General features: G+C 36.9%; 1 protein-coding gene across 2 annotated transcripts; it reads right to left on the reverse strand.

Moving 5' to 3' along the window:
• Positions 1–105: 105 nt before the first annotated feature.
• Positions 106–27,410, reverse strand: LOC127808508 (uncharacterized). Of its 2 annotated transcripts, none has more exons than XM_052347089.1 (9): positions 26,928–27,193; positions 23,921–24,324; positions 23,616–23,700; positions 23,406–23,481; positions 13,959–14,039; positions 10,262–10,395; positions 2,725–2,971; positions 1,818–1,881; positions 106–1,175 (listed from the first exon to the last, which is right to left on the reverse strand). In XM_052347089.1, exons 2-9 carry the CDS (start codon positions 24,321–24,323, stop codon positions 541–543), a joined length of 1,725 nt encoding a protein of 574 aa, XP_052203049.1. In that variant the 5' UTR covers position 24,324; positions 26,928–27,193; the 3' UTR covers positions 106–540. The 2 variants fall into 2 exon arrangements, with proteins under 2 accessions (XP_052203049.1, XP_052203045.1); XM_052347085.1 differs by lacking the exon at positions 26,928–27,193 and adding an exon at positions 27,200–27,410 and having other exon boundaries at positions 107–1,175.
• Positions 27,411–27,548: the final 138 nt, after the last annotated feature.

Here is a 27,548-nt window from a genome sequence, read left to right on the forward strand (position 1 = left end):
TATAAGCTCATCAAACACACACCCAATTCAACTCCTCGAACACATAATTCTCATCTTCTTGCATTTGCTCAAAATGCTTAAAGCTATGGATTGGTGGATGAGATTACGACAAAACTGTAATATTTCTAGCTGGGTTTGTTTGTAACAAACGGGAACATATTCACAATACAAATTAGTTCGATTCCATTGCCTAACATGGTTTATGGCTTTGGTGTCATACAAATGTTCATATTTTGAAAACCAGTCTTTCCTACTAACAACCAATTTTACTTGCTACAGATGATACAAGGCCCCTACTAAAGCCCCCTAATGTAACTCATCCCCTGAGATTAATAGCAGCAAGATATAAGGCAAAAAAAAAAAAAAAAGGCACAACTATTGTAATTACCTATCTGATCTTCATACAGATACAATTTCATTATCAATTACTATTTCCAAATAAGCCTCTTGTATCTACTCCCATTATGAATGGAATGTCATCTCAAGAATAGTCCATCTTGAGTTCCCCAGCACGGCCTGAACATTATGAACCCCCAATGCTTACCTCCAGTTGTGGCTGTGCTGCCTTTCATGGTGGTGAGGTGACAGATATGGTTCGGAATCGTTCCTGTTGTAGTCTTCCCGTCGCCCAAAACTGGGCGAGCCATATGAACGCGGCGAAAACACTCTATTCGGGGGTGAATATGGTACAGAACCGTATGAACCATGAACTGGAGAACCTTCACGGTATAACTGGCTCCTACCTCTGTCAGATAAGGACCTTCCATAGCTAGGGCTTCTTGGTATCAGAATATTACCCCTTGCACTCTGGAAACTGTAGCTATGCTCATAACTACCATGCCTCTCTGAGTAACTAGATGAGGAATAGCTAAATCCAGGGTCGTCGACTCCAGGGGGGCCTTCATCTCTGAAATCTCTGGATCGCCTCTGCTCATGATGCTGGCCCCTGCGTTGTGATCGATTCCTAGATAAATCCGAACTTGAAGGCCCAGCTGCCCATCGATTTTCATCTGCCTTTTCAGGAATTGGTGCGTTTACCCCTGGAAACTTAACACTCATCTTCCTAGGTGGCTGAGGGATGTTTGTTTCGAGGATTTCCCCATCCTCCTTTTCTTCCATACTATCCTCTTCGGTGAATATTATAATGCCCGATGGCTGGTCCTCATCTTGGGGATCTAAGAAGGCATTAACAGATTGTGCACAATCCAAATGAATTATTATAATAAATTGAAGTTGCCAAAACCAATAATTGCTGAATTAGAAGAGCGAAAGCTATCTAAGGACTACTCAAAGCCAGTCCAGAAATAAGTATTTTATATGTGCTGTATGGTACATGACAATGAAATAATGACCTCTACCACCGCTAGAAATTAGTTCATGATATATAGTAAATTGACTTCCATCATCCTACCATCTTTAGTCATACCATGTTTATAAGTATTCTCATTCCCTATGCAATTTTGCCTGTCGCGATAACATAATTTTGACATCCCAACACAAAAAAAGGTTAAACCTATTATTACTTCCCATGCTTCACATACTAAAAATATTCGTTGTAACGCACCCATTTTCTAGAAAGCAACTACAATTGCTACTATCTACTTGGAATTAAAGAATTTCTCCAGGAAGGATCTGCCTTACCAAAGCCACTTTACACCACAAGAATGGCATTAAGGCCAAGGGAAAAATTTCCCAGGTAATTCCCAGAGAACCAATCTGCAGTAGGCAGACGCCTTAACAAGAACTAGAAAACAGATGCAATGCCAAAATAAATCAATCGATCAAGTACAAGAAATTAAAGTAAAAAATAAATTTACCTAGATATCCTGGGGGGTATCCTATTTCTCGCATTCTGTTAAGCCATGGAGGTGGATCAAGCTCCTGTGCATATACAGATACAGAAGAGAATCAGAATTAGAAAAAAAAAAATACATGTTTGCATTGCAACATAATAACTAATTCCTACAGTTTTGCACAAAATGAAGTGCAAGTCAATTATTATGTGGCCAGCCCATTTGAGGCTACATTGAATAAATGGAATCATTCAATTACACTTTAAAGAATGAGAAGACGCTATCCAATTGATATGCCTTTATGTCTCAAGATTGGGTACTACCTGTTAACTCATGCTAAATTAGAGTACAAATTGAATAAACTCCTTGCTTAACTCAAGATGGATCAAGATAGCATTTGGAAAGGAGGGGGAAGAAGCGATATTTTGGCATAAAAAATTTGTAAGAAGTATAGAAATGTTAGAAGATCAAAGCTTTGTTATCGTTCACATTCTGGAACTAGGTCATCTATGGTACACATCAATACATCAAACAGTCATTTCAACAATGTTAGTGAACGCTTGATATGTTTTATGCATTGATGCTAAAAGTGTTAGAAAAATGAGTAAATGGGAAGGGAGGTTTTGTCCCCTTTTTTCCCCTCAAGGTAGAGGTCATCATTGTGCGACAAGTTGTGGAGGGATTATTAAACAAATGTTAAAAATCAAAGCATTGCTTTCTATTCTGATGAAGGCTATCTATTATAGGCATTCTATGAATTAGAAAAGAGGGAAAAAAAAAAAAAAAAACCTAAAATGGGTAATTCACCATGATTTCAAATATTCTGTTAAAAACTATGCTACTTTTGTCATTTTGTCATACATATAATGCTGACAAAAGATTAATGAAAATAGCACTAAGCCTTTTCCTTGCAAAAGAATAACAATATTACCCCCAGTCCTAAAAGCTGTCGCGTTTCTGCTTCAAGGACACCTGGCTTTAAACCATCATACTTTCCCCCCGGAGAAGTTTGATAATATCGAGTTGGATTGCGGGAGCTAGCATTTTGATTTCGCTTGGATTTGTGTTCTTTGCGAGCATTATTAACAGCCACATTATCACGAGGCTTTGGGCAATCCCTTAGCGTGTGGTTGTAGGAACCGCAGTTGAAACACCGAAAAGAATCTAATTGCAAGCCCCTGGATGACAACAAATTGTATTAAAAAATTTATCAGAGACAATTGAACGGGTTGACTCAATATATAAGCAAAAATTTGTCACACCAGATGAAACTACAAAAAGAGAGAAATTTAATACAAAGATATGGAGAACATGATGTGCCCAGCCAATGCAGAAAAGAAAATAAACAAATAAAAACAAACACCATTCAAGAATGTGTTTGTGTTCTTGTGTTCTTGTGTGCTTGTGATATTTACTTTAGTCAAGCCAAACCACTATAAATTTTTGTGTTCTTGTGTGCTTGTGATATTTACTTTACTTGTGAGCACCTACCATTTCATCACTAGTTTCTCATATAAATTTTTCATTGGAAAATATTTTACATTGTTTAAAATTTTAAAAGTCAAGTAATTTCTTTAAATAACCAATTCACCGCCCTCTTAATGTGAATTTCAGGATCGAACTTCGAGGAAGATGATTGGCAGTGCTAAGGCATGTTCAGGGCTCTATGTTCTTAAAAGGACTGATTCAAAAACTGAAGTAAATTCTAGCAATTGCTACTCCGTTCCACCTATTTGTTTCTCTACTTTTCATTCAAATAAGTGTGTAATTATGTTGTGGCACTATAGATTAGGACATCCAAACTTTGCTTACCTTCAGAAATTGTTCCCCACTTTGTTCAAAAATTTAGATTTACACATGTTTCAATGTTCAGAAAAATTATCCTAATCAAATTTACACTCCATCCTATCTTTTTTCTTTGATCCATAGTGATGTGGGGGGGCCTTCTAGAGTCAAAAATGTTACTGGGGCTCGATGGTTCATTTCCTTTATTGATGACCACACCCATCTTACTTGGGTCTTTCTCATGAAAGAAAAGTTTGAAGCTGGCCACATTTTTCAAACCTTCCATTCCATGGTGCAAACGCAATTTAATGCTAAAATTCAAGTTCTAAGAACAGATAATACCAAAGAATACTTCAATACCATTCTAGGCACTTATCTGTCACAACAAGACATCATTCATCAAAGTTTGTGTAGATACATCCCAACAAAACGAAGTTACAGAACGCAAGAATAGACACCTATTGGAAGTGGCCAGATCTTTATTGTTCTCCACCCATGTTCCTAAATATTTTTGGGGTGAGACTATTCTTACGGCCACCTATCTTATAAATAGAATACCCTCCTGAATCCTCAATCATCACACTCCAAGTCAGCTTCTCCTTACTTCTTTTCCCCACACCCGGGTTCTTTCTGAACTTCCTCTCAAGATTTTTGGTTGCACCTCTTTTGTTCACATTCACTCTCAATTTCAGAGCAAACTTGACCCAAAGTCCATCAAATGTATATTTCTTGGCTACTCTCCCCACCAAAGAGGTTACAAATGTACTCTCCAAGTCTTAAGAGATTCTTCACCTCAATGGATATAACCTTTTTTGAAGACAGGCCCTATTATCCTAAATCTGATATACAGGGGGTGAATACACCAAACAATCCTCAAGAATATCAGTTTTGGGAATACCAATAGCAGCCTAAAATTCAGCCACCTGCAAACCCTACAAATCTGTCTTCTCCTCCCAACCTACAATCTGATGAGTTAGAAGTAGATCAATCTTATTCCAGTTCACCTCCTATTGATCATAATCCTTTTGATCCTCATGAACTTCAGTTTATTCTAGAAAAAAGTCTAAACAAAAAGAAAGTAGGGAACTGGCATGTCCTAGGATTGATCATCCGAACCTGGATCCAGAATTGTTACAAAAGGAGAATACCATGACTGTTGGTGAGAATTCTGAAATTTCAGCCATGGATGAAGATTTAAATTTAGCCTATAGCATTGAGAAAGAGAGCATGATCATGCACTCAACATTCCATTCACAATTACATTTCTTACAAAGGTCTCTCACCTAATTTCAGAACATTTATATCAAATATCAATAAGGTGCATGTTTCTAGAACTATTCTAGAGGCATTTCAACATTCTAAATGGAAGGAGACAATTCTCGAGAAAATGAAGGCCTTGAAGAAGAATGGAACTTGGGAGATTACAGAATTACCCCCTAGAAAACATCATGTGGGCTGCAAATGGGTATTTACCGTCAAATACAAAGAAGATGGAAGAATTGACAGATTTAAGGCCTGCCTAGTTGCAAAAAGATTCACTCAATCTTATGGTATAGATTACCAAGAAACTTTTGCTCCGGTGGCAAAATTGAATACTATTCGAGTCTTGCTCTCCCTAACTGTAAACCTAGATTGACCACTTTACCAATTAGATGTAAAGAAGGTTTTTCTAGATGGAGACCTCGAAGAAGAAGTATATATGGAAATTCCTCACGGATTTGAAACTAACCTCACAAGAAACAAGGTATGAAACTAAGGAGATCTCTTTATGGGCTCAAACAGTCTCCTAGAGCCTGGTTCGAGAAATTTACAAAGACAGTCAAGAAGTATGGATATAGCTAATGTCAGGCAGATCATACCTTATTCATCAAGCATTCTTTGGAAGGTAAAATATCCATTCTTATTGTGTATGCTGATGATATAATTGTTACAGGAGATAATATTTTCGAAATCAAGGATCTTAAAGAAGTCATGGCGAGAGAATTTGAAATCAAAGATCTAGGAAGCCTAAGATACTTCCTAGGCATGGAAGTAGTAAGGTCCAAGAAAGGAATTTCAGTTTCTCAACGAAGATATACCCTAGATCTTACTGAAACAAGTATGTTGGGATGCAAACCAACTGATACACCAATGGAAACCACTTCAAAACTGGATGTTGGCAAAGAAAGTGCTCTAGTGTATAAAGGGAGATATCAAAGATTGGTGGGAAAACTTATATACTTGTCACATACTAGACCAGATATAAGTTTTCTTGTAAGTGTGGTAAGCCAATTCATGAATGATCCTATAGAAAGACACTTAGAGGCTGTATATCGAATTCTGAGATATCTAAAGTTGACTCCAAGCAAAGGGCTAATATTTAGGAAAACAGCGAACAGAGGGGTGAAAATCTACAGTGATGCTAATTGGGCAGGTTAAATTTTTGATAGAAGGTCAACCTTGGGATATTGCTCATTTGTTTGGGGAAATTTAGTTACTTGGCGCAATAAGTGGTTTTTAGGAGCAATCAGTGGTTTTTAGGAGTGGCGCAGAAGCTGAGTTTAGAGCTATGGCTCATGGGTTTTATGAGGGTATGTTGCTAAGGTGACTATGGCACAACCAATACTAGTATTATGTGACAACCAATCGACTATTAATATTGACAAAAATCATGTCCACCATGATCAAACAAAATATGTAGAAATTGACAGGCACTTCATCAAAGAGAAATTAGAAGAAGGAATTTTCCAGTTAAGCTACACTTCTACAAACAGCCAGGTCGTAGATATTCTGACTAAGCCATTACAAAGAAGAGTATTTGATGAGCTAAGTACCAACCTTGGCTTGAATAATATATTCAGCCTAGCTTGAAGGGGAGTGTAGATCAGAAGTTGTTAGACCGAACTACCGAGCTGATGGAAGGCCAAGCTGTCGAGCTAATGGCCGAGCTACTTAGCTCGTTATTTGCTGATTTATCCTGATTTATATTACTATTACATCTTATCTTTCTAAATTATTTTTTATTAGATTTGTTTGTATTTAAGTTTGTTGTAATCTAGTCCTATAAAGTAAGAATCTAATCTCTAAAATCTAGGAGAATTCTTAGGATTCATTATGTATATATGTGTGGTATTCCCAAGGGAATAAACACAGCATATTATTCTCCCAAAAGGAGGATTTCTACACATCGGTTGGAAGTGTTACAACAGTTGTTGAGCCAGACCAAGGTGATTAAATTTGAGGCTACAGATAATCCTAATCCAATAGTATCTATGGCCAAACAAGGTACATCTATATACTCCTTAATCTCTCATAAACCCTCTATAGACTATTGGATAATAGATACAAGTGCTTCGAATCACATGACTGGTTCACTTAAGGTGTTATTAGATTATGGACCCTGTAATTAGGGTATAACTATTTCTGTGGCTGATGGTACATCATCTATGGCTCAAGGAGAAGGAACAGCTTTTGTGGCAGGCTTAATCCTAAAATCAGTACTATATGTGCTTAATTTAAAATGTAACTTGTTATCAGTAAGCAAACTAACTAGAAAAAAGAACTATTTGGTAACATTTTTTTTCATCTTATTGTGAATTTCAGGACCTATCTTCGAGGAATATAATTGGCAGTGCTATGGAAAAAGCAGGTCTCTTATCATATTTCAGGGCTTGTCATTCTCTTGGATCTAAGTCACATATTCGATCCTCTTTGTCTACTATTTCAGAGACTGAAGTCATGTTATGGCACCAACGTTTAAGGCATCCTAGCTTTAAGTATCTTAAAGTTTTGTATCATTCTCTTTTCATTAATAAAAGGAGCCATACTTTTCATTGTGAACAATGTATCCTTGCTAAACAAACCAAAAGTTCACATCCAACTCATGTTTATAAGCCTTCAAAACCATTTTATTTGGTCCACATGTCGTTGGTTCATCGCATTCATAGATAAACATACAAGAGTTAGCTGAGTGTTCTTAATGAAAGACAACTCTGAAACCTATCTTGTCTTCAAAAGGTTCCATCAAATGATAAAAAATGTCTTTCAATCCTCAATCCATGTGTTACGTTCAGACAATGGCCGAGAATATTTTTCCAATGACTTCAACCATTATCTAATTAAGCATGGTATCATTCACCAAAGCTCATGCCCTTACAATCCTCAACAAAATGGGATGGCAGAAAAGAAAAACTACCATCTTCTTGAGACTGCTAGAGCTATCATGTTCACTCATGCAATACCTAATTCCTACTGGGGAGAAGCCATTCTCATTAATCGGCTTCCCTCCAAGGTTCTAGCATTCAAGACTCCCTTAAGTGTTTTTCTTGACTTCTATCCTCATCATACCCAAGTCCTAAATTCCCTTTCCCCGAAGGTTTTTGGATGTATCGTCTTTGGACACAAGTACCAACCTACTCAATCCAAGCTTGAACCTAAAACACTCAAATGCATATTTGTTGGCTATTCTCCTACTCAACAAGGATATTAGTGCTACAACCCTACTACCCAGCGCTTTATTGTGTCTTGTGATGTCTCTTTTCTCAAGCATCAACCATTTTTTTCCCATATTCCTCTGCAAGGGGGCACACCTAGTACAAAGCAATGTTGGGACTCCACCATATTTGTTCCTACTTGTTCACCTCCTACCTCTCCTTCTACTTCCCTACTTGCTATTGAACCTGTTCCTGAACCAGTCCCAATCCCTGTTTCTACCCAAAGCTATCAAGGGGGTGATCAGAACACCCAGATTCAGGATGATCAGGCTTCTAGCAAACTATCATTGGTTTATTCTAGAAGGTCTCGTGATCCTCAACCGGTCCCATTGTCTAATCTAGAGATAAGTCCAAATGTTGGTGCTATGGAAGATGATGGTGCTGTGGAAAGGTTAGAATCTAAAGGATTTGATGACCTAGATATCCCAATAGCACTAAACGAAAGGGGTGAGATCATGTACCAAACACCTTATTTCCAATTATTTGGGGTATTCACACCTATCTCCTCAGTTCAAGGCTTTTATTGTCAGCATTCATCATATTGTAATCCCTAGAGATATATATCATGCATTACAGGATGAGAAATGGAAGGCAACAGTTATGGAAGAGATCCAGGCTTTAGAAACCAATGGCACTTGGGAGATTGTGAAACTACTTAATGGGAAAAAAATTATGGGCAACAAGTAGGTATTTACTGTAAAGTACAAGTCAAATGGGAGCATTAACAAGTACAAGGCTAGACTAGTAGCCCAAGGGTTCACACAAACTCAAGGACTTGACTACAAGGAAACTTTTGCCCTGATAACCAAGCTAAATTCTATCCGAGTGCTACTTTCATTGGCTGTCAATCTAGATTGGAAATTACACCGGTTAGATATCAAGAATCCTTTCTTGAATGGTGAACTAGAAGAAGAGATCTATATGAGGATACCACCTAGCTTTGAGACGAAGGATACAAGGGGGAAGGTATGTAAACTAAAGAAGTCACTATATGGCCTTAAGCAGTCCCCTAAGGCATGGTTCAAAAGATTTAATGATATTCTAAACAAGCTTGGATACAAGCAATGGCAAGCAGACCATACCCTATTCATAAAACTTAGACTAGTAGCCCAAGGGTTCTCCTATTCATTTTTCAAAAAATAACTCAGATTTAGTGAATAAAATTGTTATGCCCTTTTACATGGACTAGAAATAGAGATCTTATTTTTTCCCCTCCAAATCTTGTTTAATCGTGAGTACATTTTTCAATAATTAACTTCTAGATACATATCAGAATACCCTAAGATCACAATTTCATGTAACATAGAATGGCAAAGGGTAATCAAAATTTGATTTTCCTTGCTACAAGTTAGGAGGGAAGACAACAGAAACTTTTTCTTTTAATCTTATACCAGGATACTATTCTAATCCCAATAATTGTTCTTCCTAAGACTTGGAAAATGAAGAATTGCATGCCTGGATCAGGTTCTGAAGAAAGCCTCACTAAATTCAGGTTGCGTCAAAAGAAACCAAAGTGTGATAAGTTTCGCCTTAGTATAGTCTTTCTCTTAAGTCTCTCCCCTTAATATTTTACATTGCAGTATCCTGTGAAACACAGGGTACATTAAAACACATACCATTTATGTCCATAGTCATCACCACGGATGCCTTTTGGACATCCCAAAATCAGGATTAGGTTGTCAAAAAGATTAATGTAATATGACAAATAGAGAAAGGGGCTCTTATAAAAAAAAAATGAGGCACAATTTCAAAAAGCAAACCCAAAATGAAGGGCCACTCACCTTGTTCTTATGTAATCCACAGGAGTACAGTTGTATAAACAAGTGAATGCAACATGCAGCCAAGCAAACATTTTGCTCACCACACAAGAATAGTGTCTAGCCATAATGATTATTATAATGTAGTGTTACTTGCCTGAAAGGACCATATGCATGGCCCATCTTTAAATGTTTCAAAAGGTTTAGTATATCTAAAAACTCGATGCGCCCCCCCCCCCCCCCCCCCGCGCATATATAAAATACAGGTTGCTTTCTCCCCATGGTAAAAAATGCAATGGATAAGACTATTTCAACTACAAATTTACATTTCCAAGGATCTGGGAAAAATATATTGCAACCAAAGACAATTATCCAGAAATTGCACTAAAATGACACATTAAGTATAAATGACTAAGGAGTATACAAATGCATACACAAAGATAGAATAACTTACCCTTCCAGATTACTAGGACTATCTGTTGAAGTCAAGGCCAATGAGTATCCCCGGTCATAAAGTGGAACAGACTGACTATCCAATGGAATAAACTCCTTCTGTTGATTCCTTGGTTGGTTGTCCATCCAGAAAGACTGCACAGATAATTATAGACAATTTCAACATATCATGCACTGTACAGGAAAAATCAAACTTTTCTTGTAACAAGGTAAAGGAAGTAAACTGACAGACTTTCTTGCCACCATTATAGCATTTTGCAGTACTTCAAAACTCCTCCCTACCCATAGAAGCAGAAAGTTTCCAACCGTTTGGTGGATTGAAGGTCTTTCTCCAAACATCGAATGCTTTTGGAGTTTATTCCAAGAAAGCTACCAGGGGTAATTTCCAACATTGTTCAAATGGGTTCCAGTGCCTCATCTAAGAGAAACTTTGCCTCATTTAAGTGAAATTTTGTGACCTGCCATAGTAGCCTAAGGTCTTCTAATAAATTACCTACAGTATCCCTTATCTTATATTATTTACACTAGACATATAAATACACACATGATTTTAAAAGTAGATCCATGGGGTTGAAACAAGTGTTTGTTTCTTTTTCATAATCTGCTCTATTTGAAGAATTTTACTGGTGACATGTATTTACACTTGTATGCACATATATGAATATAGATTTATTTCTTCCATCTCTAGGTACATTTTATGGATACAGCAAACAGCAATCAAATTTTTGGTAATTGAATTTAGAGACGGCAATGGAGAGGGTATGGGTAGGGGACCCCTCTACCCATACCCGTATCAGCATTTCTACTCTTGTCCTCGTACGAATACCCATACCCTCAGGGTGTTTTGATTAACCGCCCATCCCCATACCTATTGGGTAATGGGTACCTAAGGGATACCCATATACCATATATATTTCATTCTAACAAATTCATATTCATAGTTTTAAAAACATCATAATAATTTGATAAAAAAGAAATCTGACATTAATGCAAGGAAAAAAGCTAAAAAGAAAAAATTACAATATTTTAGATTGTTCAATAAGTAATAAAAAAAATGCTGCCTAGGTTAAGTTTCAAGTCTGTGAGAATGGCCGATTTGGGTCATTCTTTTTAATCTATGAATTATAATATATAATTAGATATAATATATATTAGGGTAGTATATGGGTAGGGGACCCTATCGCTGCTACTCGTGCTTGGTGAGTATTTCAAATATCTCACCCATACCCTCCCCATGGGTATTTTTTGATGCCTAAACACTACCCATCAGGGGAGGTTTTTGGTGGGTACCTACAAGGTAGGGTACCAATTTCTGTCCCTATTGAATTAATAAACATTTATAACCTTGTGGACATGAACTTAGATAGTTATCTCCCCTTCCCTCTCCCTCCTTCCAAGTAATCATTAAACCCCCTGTTGTTGTTAACCCTAAATAAAGCCCTAGACAGTTAAGAAGGTTCTTTATTTTCTTCCTTTTGGAGAAAAAAATGCAAGTAGATAGCATTTAAATAAAAGACAGCAGAAAATAATAATAATTATTGTTCACAGTATTATACTAAAGGCTTTCAAATATGAAGAGAGAATGAAAAAGAAACATTTCTTGAAACCCACAGCTGATCTGAAAGAATTATCATCCACTCTTGCTTCAAGTTTGTCCTAAAACTAGAGCTAGAAGCATGGACACTTCTAGAGGTACCATATGTGTCAAACACTGACACCAATCTGTTTTAAGTTACCCATTAGTTTCACCACCATCACTTTACAAACACTTGGGGAGCATCCCTAGCAAGATCCTATATCTCCATCAATTTAACAAATTTGTTTGACTAGTCGAAATGTTGTTACCAAATGTATATTACTGCCAAAGAAACTAAAGTCTTTTAAAGATTTTTTTTTTCTGTACATGGGAAAAAACCAAGTGTCCACACCAAGGGGCACGGAAGGCTCAAACCCACAACCTCACACTAGTCATGAGGGTGTTGTTACCACCTAAGCCACCCTTGGGGACAATTTTTCTGAAGAACTTTGTAGATGCATTCATCAAATATCCAACCACTTTCCAAAATTCTCTTCAAAGTCCTACCCAGACATCCTTCTTGTACAAGGACTTATAACTAAAAGAACTTGTGCCAATTCTTACTATAGTGGGAAGGATGGAAAATTTGGAGAAGCCAATTAGAAAAGGTATAATAATTGGATTTCAATATTTCTTTAGGACTGGCAGGAGCAAGTATGTTGCATCGTCACTCCAACATAAAACTGAAGAAGTGGAGAAGCAGCAAAGTAGTACAAGGTAAATGCAGTTTTTGAGTGAGCAGTCCATGAAATTTTTAAAAAAAAAGGTAGCATTAGAAGCTTATAGACTACGTAAAAGGCAATATTTTTATAGAAAACCAAACAGAATGCAGCAATTCCTGCATCTTAACTTAGTTAAAAATGTTTACAATATCAAAAAACTATGTGACTGATGATATTAACAACTCCTGATATCTGAAGGTCCAGCAAGTTAAATGTCCAAGACTCGCTCTTTTTATCATCTCTGCAATCTTCATAGTCTTAACTTTTTTTCCTGATACTTACTTTTACCATTTAATCTGAAGTTGCATTTTGTTCTCCCTTAACCTGAGATACATGCCTAGAAAACCAATGAGAGGTGGGAAGGCAATAAGAAGCAATGTGCCATAATATTGAGTGCAGTTAAGTAGAAGCCATATGCTGATGTAGCTCAGTTAACATAATAAGGCTTTCACTAAATGAGTGCCTTGACGGTGTAGCCATTATCCTCATTTTATTTAAAGGTAAAATAAAATATGATACAGAAAGTCAAGAGAGATAATAGAGAGCATCAACCATCAAGTCTCCAACCTGTTGATTCATGAGAAGGTAGAAGAAAGAGAAACAATAGATGAGGAAGAAAAGAGATTTATCAACTTTTCCATCAACCTCATCTTGTTTCTTTATAATCCCAAGAAGGCGCTATATACCAAATGGTTACAATATGCAACCATCCCTACTCCATATATAACAACTAAGCCAAAGAATTTAACCTAATATCCTAAAATGTGTGCATGTGTGTGTAAAAATAAAAAGACTAGCTATATAGCCAAACAATGCTAGCGGAATTCTAATTATTGGAATACATATTGACAATTATCTTCTTCTCAATCTCATGGAATCCTAAATGGACCTGGGTTCATCCTATGTCATTAAGCTTGGTCCCAAACTAGTTTTTAGGTAAATAGAATTCTATTATAAAAATTCACGTGGAGATCACAAGTCACTGCCATTGATATAAGTCCTTATATTTTACAAACTTCAAACAATGATATGCCAATATCAAAGCATGTCTGTTACAATGGCATCTTTTAATGCTTTTTCTTCAATGAGCAACACAGAGAGAGTGTTTCTAGTTTTAACAAATCATGCAGTTTATTTCTCTTGAAAATTAAACAATGATTTATATTACTTCTTTGGACACCCCCTTAGTACATATTTTCTAAGTCAAAATTTGCAAAATTGAGAAGTAATTCAAAGACAAATAGAGAAAATGGAAATCACCTTTTACTTTGATAAACCAACAAAAATGATTACCGAAGCAGTTTAAGTAGTAAAAAGTATAAAACCAAACCAGATGTTCCTCAAATAAGATATCAAGTTAATGCTTTATGCTTGCAACAGATACATATAAGGAAACATACCACTGCAGAAAGATTATCAGGGCCAACACAAAGTGCAGGGAAGTATGTCTCTTGGCCAGATTCTAGCACATCAATGGAATCCTGAGGATAAAAACTGTACAATAAGAAATCACAAGGAAAAAAATGCAGCAAAATAATGAAGCACCTTAAGTGTTGGACAGCATAAATAATTCAAGTTGCAATCTAGTGAAACAAGAACTGAAACCATTCCAGAATAAAAACTGATGTACCTATGTGCACAGAGTTCATAAAAGAATAAATGGCAAATAAAGGAGAATCCTTTTGTTTTTATTATGGTAAATGCTATCCAGCAAACATATCAAGCTTCAGCTCATATGTTAGATTTTTCCATTTCGCTGGCTATATTAATGTTACCCACATCATCCCTGGTATTACAATAATATTGTAAAAAGGGACAGAGAAGGTAATCCTATAAGACAACCAGTTCAATCATGTAAGACATTTGCTCTTTAATCCTGTAGAACAGAACAGAATTTTCACATCCAAACTTGGCAAATAACAACTTAATCTCTAAAAGAGCAAATTACATCCAGACCCCTTGAGGTTCATTTCAATAATACATCCCCCTCCTTGTGGCATAAAAATGCATAGACCTTTCTTTTTTTACATATCTTGTAGAAAAATACCCCCTCTGCCAGTCACATGTTTGTTGATTGGGGATGCTATATGTTTCAAGTTATTCTTCAAATTTCCTATTGTACCTCTACAACCATTTTAAATTTTCTTTGAGAGAGACATTAAAGTTTGATATGAAGTGTATGGATCTCAATGAAGATATGACAAAAGATAGAAATATATGGAAGTCTAAAATTCATGTAGCCGACCCCACATAGTGAGATAAAGGCTGGATATGTTGTTGTTGTTGTTGTTTATTTCTTTAATTTTCATATTAAGACCACAAATCAAATCCTTACACACAGAGAAATTGTATGCCACTGCCACAATTCTAAATCACCACAATACCACCTCCATCACCCTTAGGTTCACTGCCCAAGCCCCATACCCACCAGTGCACCAGTCAATCCCCATGTCACAACCCTCAAACATCATCCCTCCATCACTTGGGTTAGAAAATGCATGTCAATCACCATATCTTAAACCACCATGGTGCAAAACCAGAGATACAAAGAAAAAAGAAAGGAAAAATTGAGAGAGAATCACAGAAAAAGAAGAAAGAGACCAATATCTAGTATTTTGTATTTTCAACAATCATATGAAACTAGCTGATATCTTTGAGGGATTTATATAGTCACATTACCTTAAAAACTAAGAATCCAAATTAAAGTAGAAAATAAGATGTTGTTTGCATCGAGTTGTCATGACCCTAGGGTTTAGCTAGGGTCTAGGAAGGAATTGAGGAGGATTCGAGAGGGAAACGGAGAAGAATTGGAGGGAGATATACAACAGAAATCAAAAGAAATGAGAGAGAATTAGGAAGAATGAGAGGGAAAAAGTAAGGAGGGAAAATATGAATTCACTATGTTATTTTCAGTATACCTTTCTCTACATACTAGGGCCTATTTATAGGCTATTCAACAGTAAATGAAATCTGGAAAATAGCACCCATGTGCTCCTAATAACTCACAAAATACCTCCTACTAACTACTACAACCTTATTACAATAATACCCTTCTAACTACCCTTGAGTTGTGACATTCCCCTCCCCTTGAAAGGTTTCTTGTCCCCAAGAAACTTATTACAACTAAGCTATCGTTTCTTTATCCAACGCCCATCTTCACCCATTAGTTTCTTCTTCGTTTTTCCTTCTTCTTATCTTGTTTTCCCCTTTTTTTCTTTTCATCTTGTTTCGCTTTATCCTTCTGCTTCCTCCATTGCTCCAAATCAGAAACATGTTGCTGAAAGGTTTTAGTGTAATCAATATCATGCAAGCATCCTCCCTTAACCTCTAACCATTCTTGAACTGCCCTCCATTGGTTATCCACTTCGATTAAGGCACAAGTTTCCTCCCAATTGATTGATTTCTCAGTTGGAGTTACCTGATCCATAGTAGGTAATTTAGCAACTCCTTCCATTCCTATTCCTTCAAGAGAAATAGATTTAAGATCTCCACAATCTAAGGCTGTTGTGGTCGTTTCCACTCTAAGATCTTTGGCTCCCAGATTGCTAGCAAACATCTCAGCTTCATCCTCAACAGTTACCTCCTCCAACGGTGTCATATTGAGGGTTTTAGCAACTGGATTTCCAGTACTAGTGAGAGTGCTTGGGATGCTGCCAATCGTTGGACTGTCATCCCCCAATTCTTCGATCCCTTCTACTGCTTCTTTTTCTTCCTCATCAGCTTCTTGCATCTCCAGATTAACAGCCTTAGAAGCTCCATTGATCATATAGGTTTTGGTCCTTTCTCCAAACCGGTTACACAAGTCAATTACAAACTACGGCCAGCTCAATTCCACCATTCCCCAGCTCCAATTCTGGAACCAAATGTATGGAATTCCACTCAGATTAGCTGTAGCCATTTTTACCTTCTCCTTTTCAACTACTCGGTGTTGGTAGAACACCCGTTCACATTGTCGGATCCACCATTTTGGCTTATCCTTGTCAAACACCAGAATAGCCAATGGAGCAATAGTGGCCCAATCAACACTTGGAATTGAGGTCGATAAAATCCGATTAGCAGTCTGAAATTTATGTGAATACAGGATCAACAAATGGTCCAGCTACCTACGGGGGTCCTTAATTTCCTTTGTTGCAGCAATTAGTCCTTCGGCCATCTCTTTAATTCAATTTCTTGAAATTGCACCCTGTAACAGCCTCTTGATCAGCCTCTAAGGATCCCTTCGGAAACTCCTCATTGTATTAAAATTCAGCAATCCTTAACTTCAGAATTCCGTCTCTTAAAATGATCAACTGCCTCGGAAAATTGATCTTCCATAGGGCATTGTTCTGTGCAATCTTCCTTAATCTTTGATGCAGGAGCAACCTCCAAAGTTCAGTTGTTGCTGAACAGCCTCCAATAATCGCCTGATCCGAAATGCAGCCGTGACAATCACTCGATTCCCTGAGTCTCCTTCAAAATCAGATCGGAATCACTGTAGATCAGCAATCGCCTGCCCCTGTAATAGCTTCCAAAGACCACAAGCTGCTTCTGGAAAATATCAATTCCCTTCTTACCACTTCCGACCGCAACTTCCTACTTGCCTCAACCTCAATTCAGCCATGGTTGATCTTCAAGTTGCCCAATTGAATTTGCCTAACCGTTTGGTGTTAAGACAAATCAATGCGGCAGCCATAGCATGCACCTAAAGCTGGATTTCTCTTTCTGGATCCTGCGTTGCTTGGCCTTGTTGCCTTCTAATCACAAACAGCAGCACATCACGTGTACTGGTCTGTTACTTAACCTAACAGAATCAAAATCAACTTCCGATCAAGTGAGCAGCAGCCAAAAGTTGATCGCAACAGCCAATAGTGACTTCCCCTCCAGCTGGAATCGGTGTCTTTGTCTCTCAATTTAGTTAATCCAACCAAACTCAGGCAATAACTTGGAGTAGCTCACTAAGCGATGACTCCAGACTTCAGAAACACGATCAAAATCCAAGCAATTTCCAATTCATACCATCCGAGAATCTGAAAGAAACTTCTCGAAGCACATGAAATTAACGAACGGCAAATTCGAACCTGACAAATAGGCTTTTACTTATATCACAGAGTTTTCGTTGGATCAATAAGAGGCTTCCGAATCGATTACTAGCTTCCTTCGGTCAATCAGATTCAATAATCGCCCCAACCCATCCCCAATCACCGTCCAATTGGCTCTAGAATTTCCCAGAGTTTGCTGCTTCTTGAATCTCTTTCCGTAACTTGTTCGATTTCACACCCAATCACCGACCAGCTTCTCATGTTCGGTGCTACTTCCGACGCGCCCTCTGATTCGCTTGAAAATTTAAATCAATGTCCGGTCAGAACTCTTTCAGCTTGCAACGCCTTCCTGATTTTGATTCCGCAGCTAAGTCATCTTTCGATTCCGATCATCAACCTCCATCAGACCTTGCTACGAATCCTCGATTCTAAAAGCTGCCTGATCAGATACGATTTTTCTTTGCCACACTTCGTCACTTCTTCTGTGATTCAACACAACTCAATTCCGAGTCACTCGTCTAATCTCAAATCACTCGGAATCCGTCGGATCTCAACACCAATTCGAGCCGCCCTCCTCCGTTTAACTATTCCAACACAGCCAATAAGATTCGCCTTCTAGGATCAATCTGAATTCCGCTTCACCTCTCAGATCGTACATATCCAAATCTCAATTCTGAACTCAATCGCATGCAAGTTCTTCGACTGAATTGTTGCTTGAACGTGCATGAATTACAGATTTCCGAAATCACCTTAGCCTCGTCTTCACCAGAGTTTGATTGAAATCACAGCCAAGGAAGGATTGGCTCTGATACCATTTGTCACGACCCTAGGGTTTAGCTAGGGTATAGGAAGGAATTGGGGAGGATTCGGGAGGGAAACAAAGAAGAATTGGAGGGAGATATATAGTAGAAATCAAAAGAAATGAGAGAGAATTAGGAAGAATGAGAGGGAAAAAGTAAGGAGGGAAAATATGAATTCACTATGTTATTTTAAGCATACCTTTTTCTACATACTAGGGCCTATTTATAGGCTATTCAACAATAAATGAAATCTGAAAAATAGCACTCATGTGCTCCTAACAACTCACAAAATACCTCCTATTAACTACTACAACCTTATTACAATAATACCCTTCTAACTACCCTTGAGTTGTGACACGAGTGTAAGCCCTAGAAGAAACCAGTGAAGTCCATAGTATCAAGCGACAGATTATTCTAAGTATAGTTATGTACTTATGTATGAGGGGTATAATAGGAAATGTGTAGTCTTTTATTTCCCTTGTAATATTCGCTCATAATGTCTATAAATAGAAGACATGAGACAGCCGTTTGATAAAGATTATTCATTCTAAATGTGCAAGTGCAGTGTGTGAGAGGAAAGTTAGAAGAAAGATAGACTTTGTAATCTCCAAGATTGATTGTTCTCGTGTGTGTGTGTGTGTGTGTGTGTGTGTGTGTGTGTGAGAGAGAGAGAGAGAGAGGGACTCTTTTGTGTACTGGTTTCATCACTTCTTTAGTGGATTTCTCTCGGATCTTGAAGGCTGGATGTAGGGTCATTTATGCAGTCTAAACCAAGATAAATTTGCGCATCTTCTTGATTGGTTTGGTTATTTCTTTCATTGTTTTAAAACTGTTTTCAATTCAGTTTTTCATTTATGTGTATTGCATTGATTTCAGGAGAGGGTGTGAATCATATTGGCATATGAATTGAGTGATCCTAAGAGTTCCTAATCCCAACATAAGAATATAATTTTCTAAAGCTTCCAAATATATAAATTTAAAATAATTAGAAATCTTCATCTCCATCATTATTGCCAAACGAGTACAACTCCCCACTAGAGATTAAATGAACTTTCATTACTAAAACTATAGTAAACCCATAGATAATTAGTCGAAAAATAACATGTAAACCATAATCATAATGATGTGTAATCAGACCCCTAACATCAGCAGGAGGTAGCAAATGTCTAGGGCAAATCAACAAGGTTAGAGTGTCCACCATCAAGTGGCAATGAAACAGGTCAATGGGTTGGTGATAGAAAAAATAATGACCAATCTCAAAATAACTCTTTCAATTGATTGATTGACCAAACTATTATAAAACAAACTTCACATGTGGCAAGCTAGTCATAATGAACCCTAGATTATTAGTGATGGTGAACTTGTTTTTAACAATCCCTCTATTTGCCTATTCAATTCAACACATATCTTAGGGTGCATAGGATAATATGGAAGATTTTCCAATTGAGATTTTAGGACAAGGTTGGGGAGCTTTTTTGGGTTTGCATCTTGAAATTTGTCTTTCTAGCCCAACCACATGGTTAGATACAATCAAGAATTTCTTAGCTACTAAAGTTAACATGAATCCAAACTCTCTTCCTACATTCTTCATCGATCCTTAGATAGGAGATGAAGATTCTGTTTGGTAGGTGCCACCGAAGAAAACTTGTGTATTTTATTATTAGACTTCTTAATTGGTTTAAAAAAATTTAACATGAGTCTTGCCATTAAATTTGAACACATATGCACACTCTCATCCATGATTGAGCATGACTTTGTCATAAAGAAAAGTGCCACAAGACATCACAACAAAAGCTCTTATAAGAATCAGCCATTTAAAGAAGGGTCCAAGCACCCTTCCATAATGGGAAAAGAAATTTGGTCTACCCAAGCAAGATGAAATGATTTAGGATGTGCCTCAAGCTTCAACTTAGAACAAAAACCTTAGAAACCACATTCAAAATATACTTCCACCATGCTAACAACTTTACTTACATTATACCTCCTTTCATAAAAGAACATATTGGTTCATTTTCATTCATTATCCCATACAAGGGTAGATAAAATGCAACTTAATGCTAATGGAAATAACATTGGTTCTCAAACTCTAATGAAAAAATGAAATCCCCAAATCAATGGCAAATAGAAGCAGAAAATGAAAAAATGAGCAAAAAACAGAAAATGAAGAACTGCTTAAAAATCAATTTAGAAACTCAGTAGTAATCTTAGGGAAAGCTTTTGCAATACTGAAAGGCCACTCAGGGAATCTTAGTAAAAAGGGTAAATTTGACCAACCCTTGTGGTTTGGGCCATTTTCAAGGAGACCCCAGGTGGTTTACTTTTGGCATTCAAGGTCCCTATGCTTTACTTTGTTTCAAATGCGCCAGTTTCGCTGGGAAGAGCCACAAACGATGTCAATTAAACCAAATTTGGGTTAGATTTAACCACACTCGATCCTAAAAATGAAATCCCCAAGTCAATTTAAGCCCTAATCAGCTGAAATCCAAAACCCTCAAATCATCTTCAAGTTTATCAAGACTGCTTAATCCAAATTCTACAAAGCAGCTGACCAGTGTATCAAAGCATAAATTGCTTGAACCGAAGAAAACCAAAGAATTATAGATTGCATCTTGCAAAGTTTACATCTTTTCCTTACATGGTACAAACACAAGAAATGAATTTTTCCAAAGTACCTCAAGATGATGTACACTTCAGGGAATTGAAATAATTTATTCGAAAACAAAAATGAACCACCAAACCACTCACCATTGAAAGTAAACAACAAAACAAAGTAGATTATTGATCCCACTAACTTTAAACTCATGTTAATTGCCAGATTGCTATCCATGCTAGATCCCCAAATGAGGGCAAGAATGCAATGGTTCTATCAATTTGATTAGATGTCACAGCACTAGTTGCCATAATGAGATTCGCATAAGATGAATTAAGCCCTAAACCTAACCAAATGAGATTTCCAGAAGATGAATTAAGCCCTCTGTAATACCCCGAGAGCCCAATGTCAAGTCCAAGAAGGGACTCTAGAGAAACTAGTATATATATCAAGAATAGTAAAGAAAGAAACAACACCAGCTAGATACCTTTTGGGCAAAATGTGGATAAAGAACTCACGGGTTAAGCGTGCTTGAGCTAGGGTAGCTCAAGGATGGGTGACCCCTGGGAAGTTCGCGTAAGTCCATCAAGGTAAGTTGATTCAGTCATTCATATCGCTTGATGTGGGATGTTATAGGTGGTATCAGAGCCGACCCTTGGAGAAGGCGGTCCAATAAGAGAGAGGAGTGGCACCGGGGCACGAGAGTTTGAACAAGGAGCGACTCTTGGTAGGCTTCTAGGATAGCAGCTCCCAAATGGGAGAAGATCTGGAACCAGTTGTAAGGTCACATGACGAGAACATCATGTGCTCAAGGGGGAGAGAATGTAATACCCCGAGAGCCTAAGGTTAGGTCCAAGAAGAGACTCTGAAGAAGCTAGTATATATATCGAGGATAATAAGGAAGGAAACAACACCGGCTGTATACATTTTGGGCTGAATGTGGATAAAGAACTCCCGGATTGAGCGTACTTGAGTTAGGGTAGCTCAAAGATGGGTGACCCCTGGGAAGTCCGGATAGGCCCATCAAGGTAAATTGATCCAGTCCTTCCTATTACTCGATGCGGGATGTTATACCCTCCCTCCCTCCAACAACTTCGCATGTTCCTGAGTTCATCAAGCAATTTTGATGAACTTGAAGACAATTTGGGGATTTTGGATTTCAATGGATTAGGGCTTAAATTGATTTGGGGATTTCATGTTTTATGGACAAGTATGGTTAACTCTAACCCAACTTTGGTTTAATTGACATAGTTTGTGGCTTTTCCTAAACGAGCCTTAAAAGCCAAAATTAAACCACAAAGGTTCTCTTTGGAAATGGTTCAAACCAAAGGGGGTCTCTATGGAACGTAACCTACTAAAACTTGCTATAATATCATAATAAACCATTTTAATAAATTTAAATAAATATTTAATTAAAGCAACAAAAAATATCACAAAAAAGACTAGACCGTATTTACAAATAATTTTTATAAATTTTCTGCCATTATGTCCACTCTCCTAGATCATGCACCTGATCTTCTTCTTACGTGTCAAGCCTATCTTAATCAAATTCCATGAGTCTTATCTCTAATAAGTGCCAATTTAACCTTATTACAAATAATTTTGTTTCTAATATTATCTTTTCTTATATAATTACACATCCATTATAATATCCCCATCTCAATTACACTCTTATTTGCATTTATTAACACTTAACTATCCAACATTTTGTGCTATACATTAAAACCGGGTTTATAGCCTATCAATAAAACTTCCCTTTTAACTTTAAGACATTTTACAATTGCATAAAATGTTGGAAGCGCTTTCCTATTTTAACTATCCTACCTTAATTATGTGAATAACACCCTCAATAATCTCTCTTTCTTCGTAAACAATTAATCCAAGATATTTTGAACTAGTTTTTCTAAGAATAACTTAATCTTTAAGTCTCACCAAACCAAAATCTATACTTTTATTTTTGCTTACATTCCATACATTCACTTTTCAACCTACTCATCTTAATGGGAGGGGAAGTGAGAGCAAAGAAATGATGAAAAAAGGAGTGAAGGTAGTAGTGAACAAAATAAAATTAAAGAATTTATATGTCAAAGATATAAAGGGTTTTCGCTAGTGGCAACCAAAGAAACTTAAAGAATTTATAGGGCCTAAAACGTCTTTCAATATGAGCCATTTCCTCCATTATTTCACAAACTCTTATAGGAGGCAACTCTTACAGAGGTTTGAACTCAATTTGGGCTATGTTACCTAGAAAAGATCATCACAAAGCTGTCAACCATATTCTCCACTTTAATTGTGCGGAAGCAATTATTACGAAAACTGCACAGTTTCTTCTTCACTTCAGTAACTTTATTTTAGCTAATTGAAAAACAGGGCACTAGACAGATGTGGAACCATACAAAAAGCCACCACAATTGGCTCTAAGAAACAAATCAAGCTTACATGAGCTGGTGAACAATGTTGAGCATGCCATTCTGACCATTGCTGTAGTAGTTCCTCAAGCTTGTGTTTACTGTCTCTGTCAAACAAATCCAATTTATTCAAAGGCTGATCCAGAAAATTCACATCTTAAATAGTCAAATTTCAGAAGATACCATGCTTTAAAATGCATGTCAAAATTGCAACTCGCTTTTTATGGAAATACCTTGTTACCTTGTTAGAGAATTGTAAATCACATGCACTGAAGGCTGTTGTTGTTCATCAACTGTCATTCTGGCTTTCTTAACACCAATTATGGCTGTATATAAAGTTATGGCCAACAGCAAAGAATATAACTAATTATAAGCAGCAATCAGAAACGTGTTTCTGTGGATAAGCACATAAGTGGACATGCATGACAGACAAACAAAAAGGTAAATACAGTCATACACACATCCATGCAGACACGTCTGTAAGCTCGTAGAGGGAAAAAACAATGCAAGAGTAGTCACACAAAGAATTAAGAAAAACAAGGATACCCTCAATTACAGGACTTCCATCTCTTTTTTGACGTCCGATGGGACTTCCTGCTTGAAATGTAGAGCAATCATTCTCAGTTGGTATTCTAGCACTGAAGTCATTTACCTCTTCAGTAACAGCAAGATCTCCATTCACTTCAGCACTAACTTGCTTGACAACTGAACTCCCAATCAAATCCCTGTCTGTCTCAGCTGCTGGAAAAAATGTGCCACTTCCATTTTCAACATCAGCCTCATCAGTCCCTAAAGCCTTCTCTTTCGGCTTGTCTTTTTTAACATCTAAATTACTTGTTTGAGAATCAGCTTCTCCAGGCTCCTGGCCAGGGTTAGGAGGTTCTCTTTTCTTGTTATCACAGCCAGAATTGCTGGAAGAAGATAACTCAATAAAATCTTCAGTTTCCATACTGCAAACAAAGATAACACATGTTAGCAAACAAATTGCTCATTTTTTTATTTATTTTTTTGCAGGGTTTGCTTCAAGAAAACTACAGCAGCATGCATCCAATTATCATTCATGAACAATGAGTTCAAAAAAATTTGAAATTTTTAAATTTTGGACAGTTAAAACTAAAAAAGGTTGCAAGCAAAAAAAAATGATCACTGTGTGCACTTGTGATCTTGACTTGGGTTTTCAATTCAAAAATGAGAGGATATATAAAAGCTCATGGTTTCTGAAGCAAGAAAAACTTGATATAAATTTTTACATTTCAATACAGTAAGAAAAGCCAGGATTACAAAACAAGATTATCCATAATAAGGGTGAAATAATACCTATTAAAGATAAGATGTGTGATGTAATGGCCCGTGTATTTTTCCCCTAGGAGGTATGCCATAGTGCATGGGTTAATGTGAGTAATTGGGGCCTTTGATCAACTGTAATTGAGGTAATGATTAACAAAATTTGGCTTGTACGATATATATATATATAGAAAGCTTATTCAATGTAGTCGTTTATCAATTAATGATGTTGGAAACATTTAGCATACCAAATGTGTGTTTTTTAATGCCCAACATTAATTATTTAACGTTTTGATAACAACAAAACATATTGATAAAAGTTGAAGTTCAAAATGAATGTGAAAATGAATGTGAAAAAAGTGACCAAATTTTGGTTTTTTTTTATCATTTACTGTAAATATTATATCGTATCAACTATTATAAACAAATATAAAAACATAAATTCCTTGCCATTTCAACTTTTCTTATTTTTTTTAAGAAAAATAAAACAAAAAAGTTAAAATAGCAGCAGCCAAACGGGCCAAGAAATTGAGATCTGACTCAGATGCTCTCTTTTCGTCCACTCTGACTTCTAGACCAATCCTCAAAGATGGCCACTTTGCAGCTATAGGCCATCATCACCAGCGGCAGTAAATTCAGCCTCCGACCTTTCACCACTGCCTGTAAGCGTCTATTTCACATTAAGCATTCGAATCCTGGTTTATATTCTAGCTTTCTTCTTATCTTTTGTATCTGTAGTTCTTTTTTTTTTTATCTTTTTTGCTAGGTCATATCTATAGCGTTTCAATTGATACAAGTTTGGACTGAAGTTGTGATTTTGATTCATTCAACGACTGTCTAAGGCATCTTCTAAAATATATCCCCTGAGCTGTGAAGTCAATTGTGTTTTTTATTCTATGTCCTGGTGTCTTGCTTCTCTTCTTATCACGACCCTTTTTCAGGGTTTTGTATCCAATAGTGAGATGTCAGCATTAAACCCCTACTAGTTATAGATTGTGTAATTGTGCCATTTGAACAGCTTTTGGGCCTTTCTGAACAGCTGCTTCAAATGGACTATGGACATACCCTACTTTAAGAGGTACAAAGGTGTTGTCGAATGACTTTTTATTGCATAACTTTGACCTAATCCATACAGATTGCAGTTGGATACTGATATTAGATGGAGGTTGCTCTTCTCAGTGTCTTGAAAACCTTCGCAAAACAGTTTACTTAGAGAGGCTTTTTTTTCCCTTGTTTTGCTAAATACTTAGAGAGGCATTTAGTTTTGGATTCTTATTATCTCTTTTATTTGTAGGCCATGCACTTGTTTATGTGGGTATAGATGATGCCATTATTTCATTTATCTGTCAGACATTCTCATTAGCCAACTTCTTTATTTACAAACAGCGTTTTACAGTACATTGTTTTGGTTGGGTTTAGTAATATTGACTTTTGATGATTTGTGTTGGTTTATAAACTGTTAAATTGGAATATGGGATTATGGGTTTAGTTTATGATATAACCTATTAGCATGGAGGCTTGCTTGACCGTAATGGGCCCATGGTTCACCAAAGGTCCACGTGTCGTCATGGGCCCCTCCTTCCGGATCATGACAAGTCAAGACTTATTTGCCACTGTCTACAACCCCAACTATTATTGGACACATCCCTTTCAAATTCAAGGCCCAAGATATTTATCCTGTGGATCTCACCTTCCCAAACTGTTTTTTTGCTGCTTGTGCGAAACGCCAAATAACTTGTCCTTTATATCTATCCATCATCAATATTGGCCTCCTATGTTTCACTAAAAGAAATTCTGATCAAATTTAGAAAGACTATCATTGACTAATCAACACCCGTGTAAAAGAGATTGCAGTGCTGTTTAACAAGAAATCCTTTTACAGTTTTACCTCTAGATTCCTATTCAATTGAAACCCTAATTTGGTGTGGTTTTAAAAAGTTGTCCTTTTACCTTTAGGTTTCCATTTAGCTGAAACCCTAATTTGGTGCAGGCAACTCATTTATCATTTCACGAACCAATCTACCATAGCAATCAGCAGGAATGCATTTACGTTATCAGAAGTAGAATTAGCTAAAGAGCATGTATTAGATATGCACAGAGAATATTGTTCCTAGGAAAATTTAGCACGTTTATGGATAAAACACGCGCGCGCTCATGCACGCACACAAAATTATAGCAGAAATTAATTCCATAAAAGATATTCTGCAAAATTCAACACCAAAACAAATCTACTCTCCGGTATAACAAAAATAATCACAAATGGAGATACCTTAATGTGATCACTTCCTATTCAGTCAATATCAACGGAAGAGGCAAAGATTGTGCGCATAGAATCGATAGACAGCAACAGGGAAAGATTGGGAGGGAGAGATCGTGATAAATAGGGATATCATATGATCACTAGGTATTCAAAATACACTAAAGTGATCATTCCACTTGCAATTCGTGTTTTGAAGAAAATCCTTCCTTGAGAAAATTCAATTGACGACCACAATGTCAAAACAAACTCAAAAGGTAGAGAGAAGATCAAATCAGATTTACCCCAAAATCCAAAAACATCGGTCTTCTTCGGTCTTCTTCGACGAAATGGAGAGGAGCAACTGATACTAAGAGAAGAGCCGACGACGACAGCAGCCAAAAACACGGAAAAATCTACAGCATCAGCCCTAGCACAGAGAGAAAAAAGTGTGTGTGTGTGAGAGAGAGAGGGAGGGAGGGAAACGGAGATTATGATACGTTCATTCTAGGGTTCTTCAGCGTTCAGAAATAAAAATTGTAATGATAACGTAACGGTGTAGTTTACCCCCAACAAAATTTGAAATTACAGTTTACCCCAATTAAAATGAGTAATGCTATAAATTATCAACTAATGGATCACTCATGCGATGTA

The sequence above is a fragment of the Diospyros lotus genome, chromosome 1, assembly GCF_014633365.1.
Source record: "Diospyros lotus cultivar Yz01 chromosome 1, ASM1463336v1, whole genome shotgun sequence".
NCBI lineage: Eukaryota > Viridiplantae > Streptophyta > Magnoliopsida > Ericales > Ebenaceae > Diospyros > Diospyros lotus.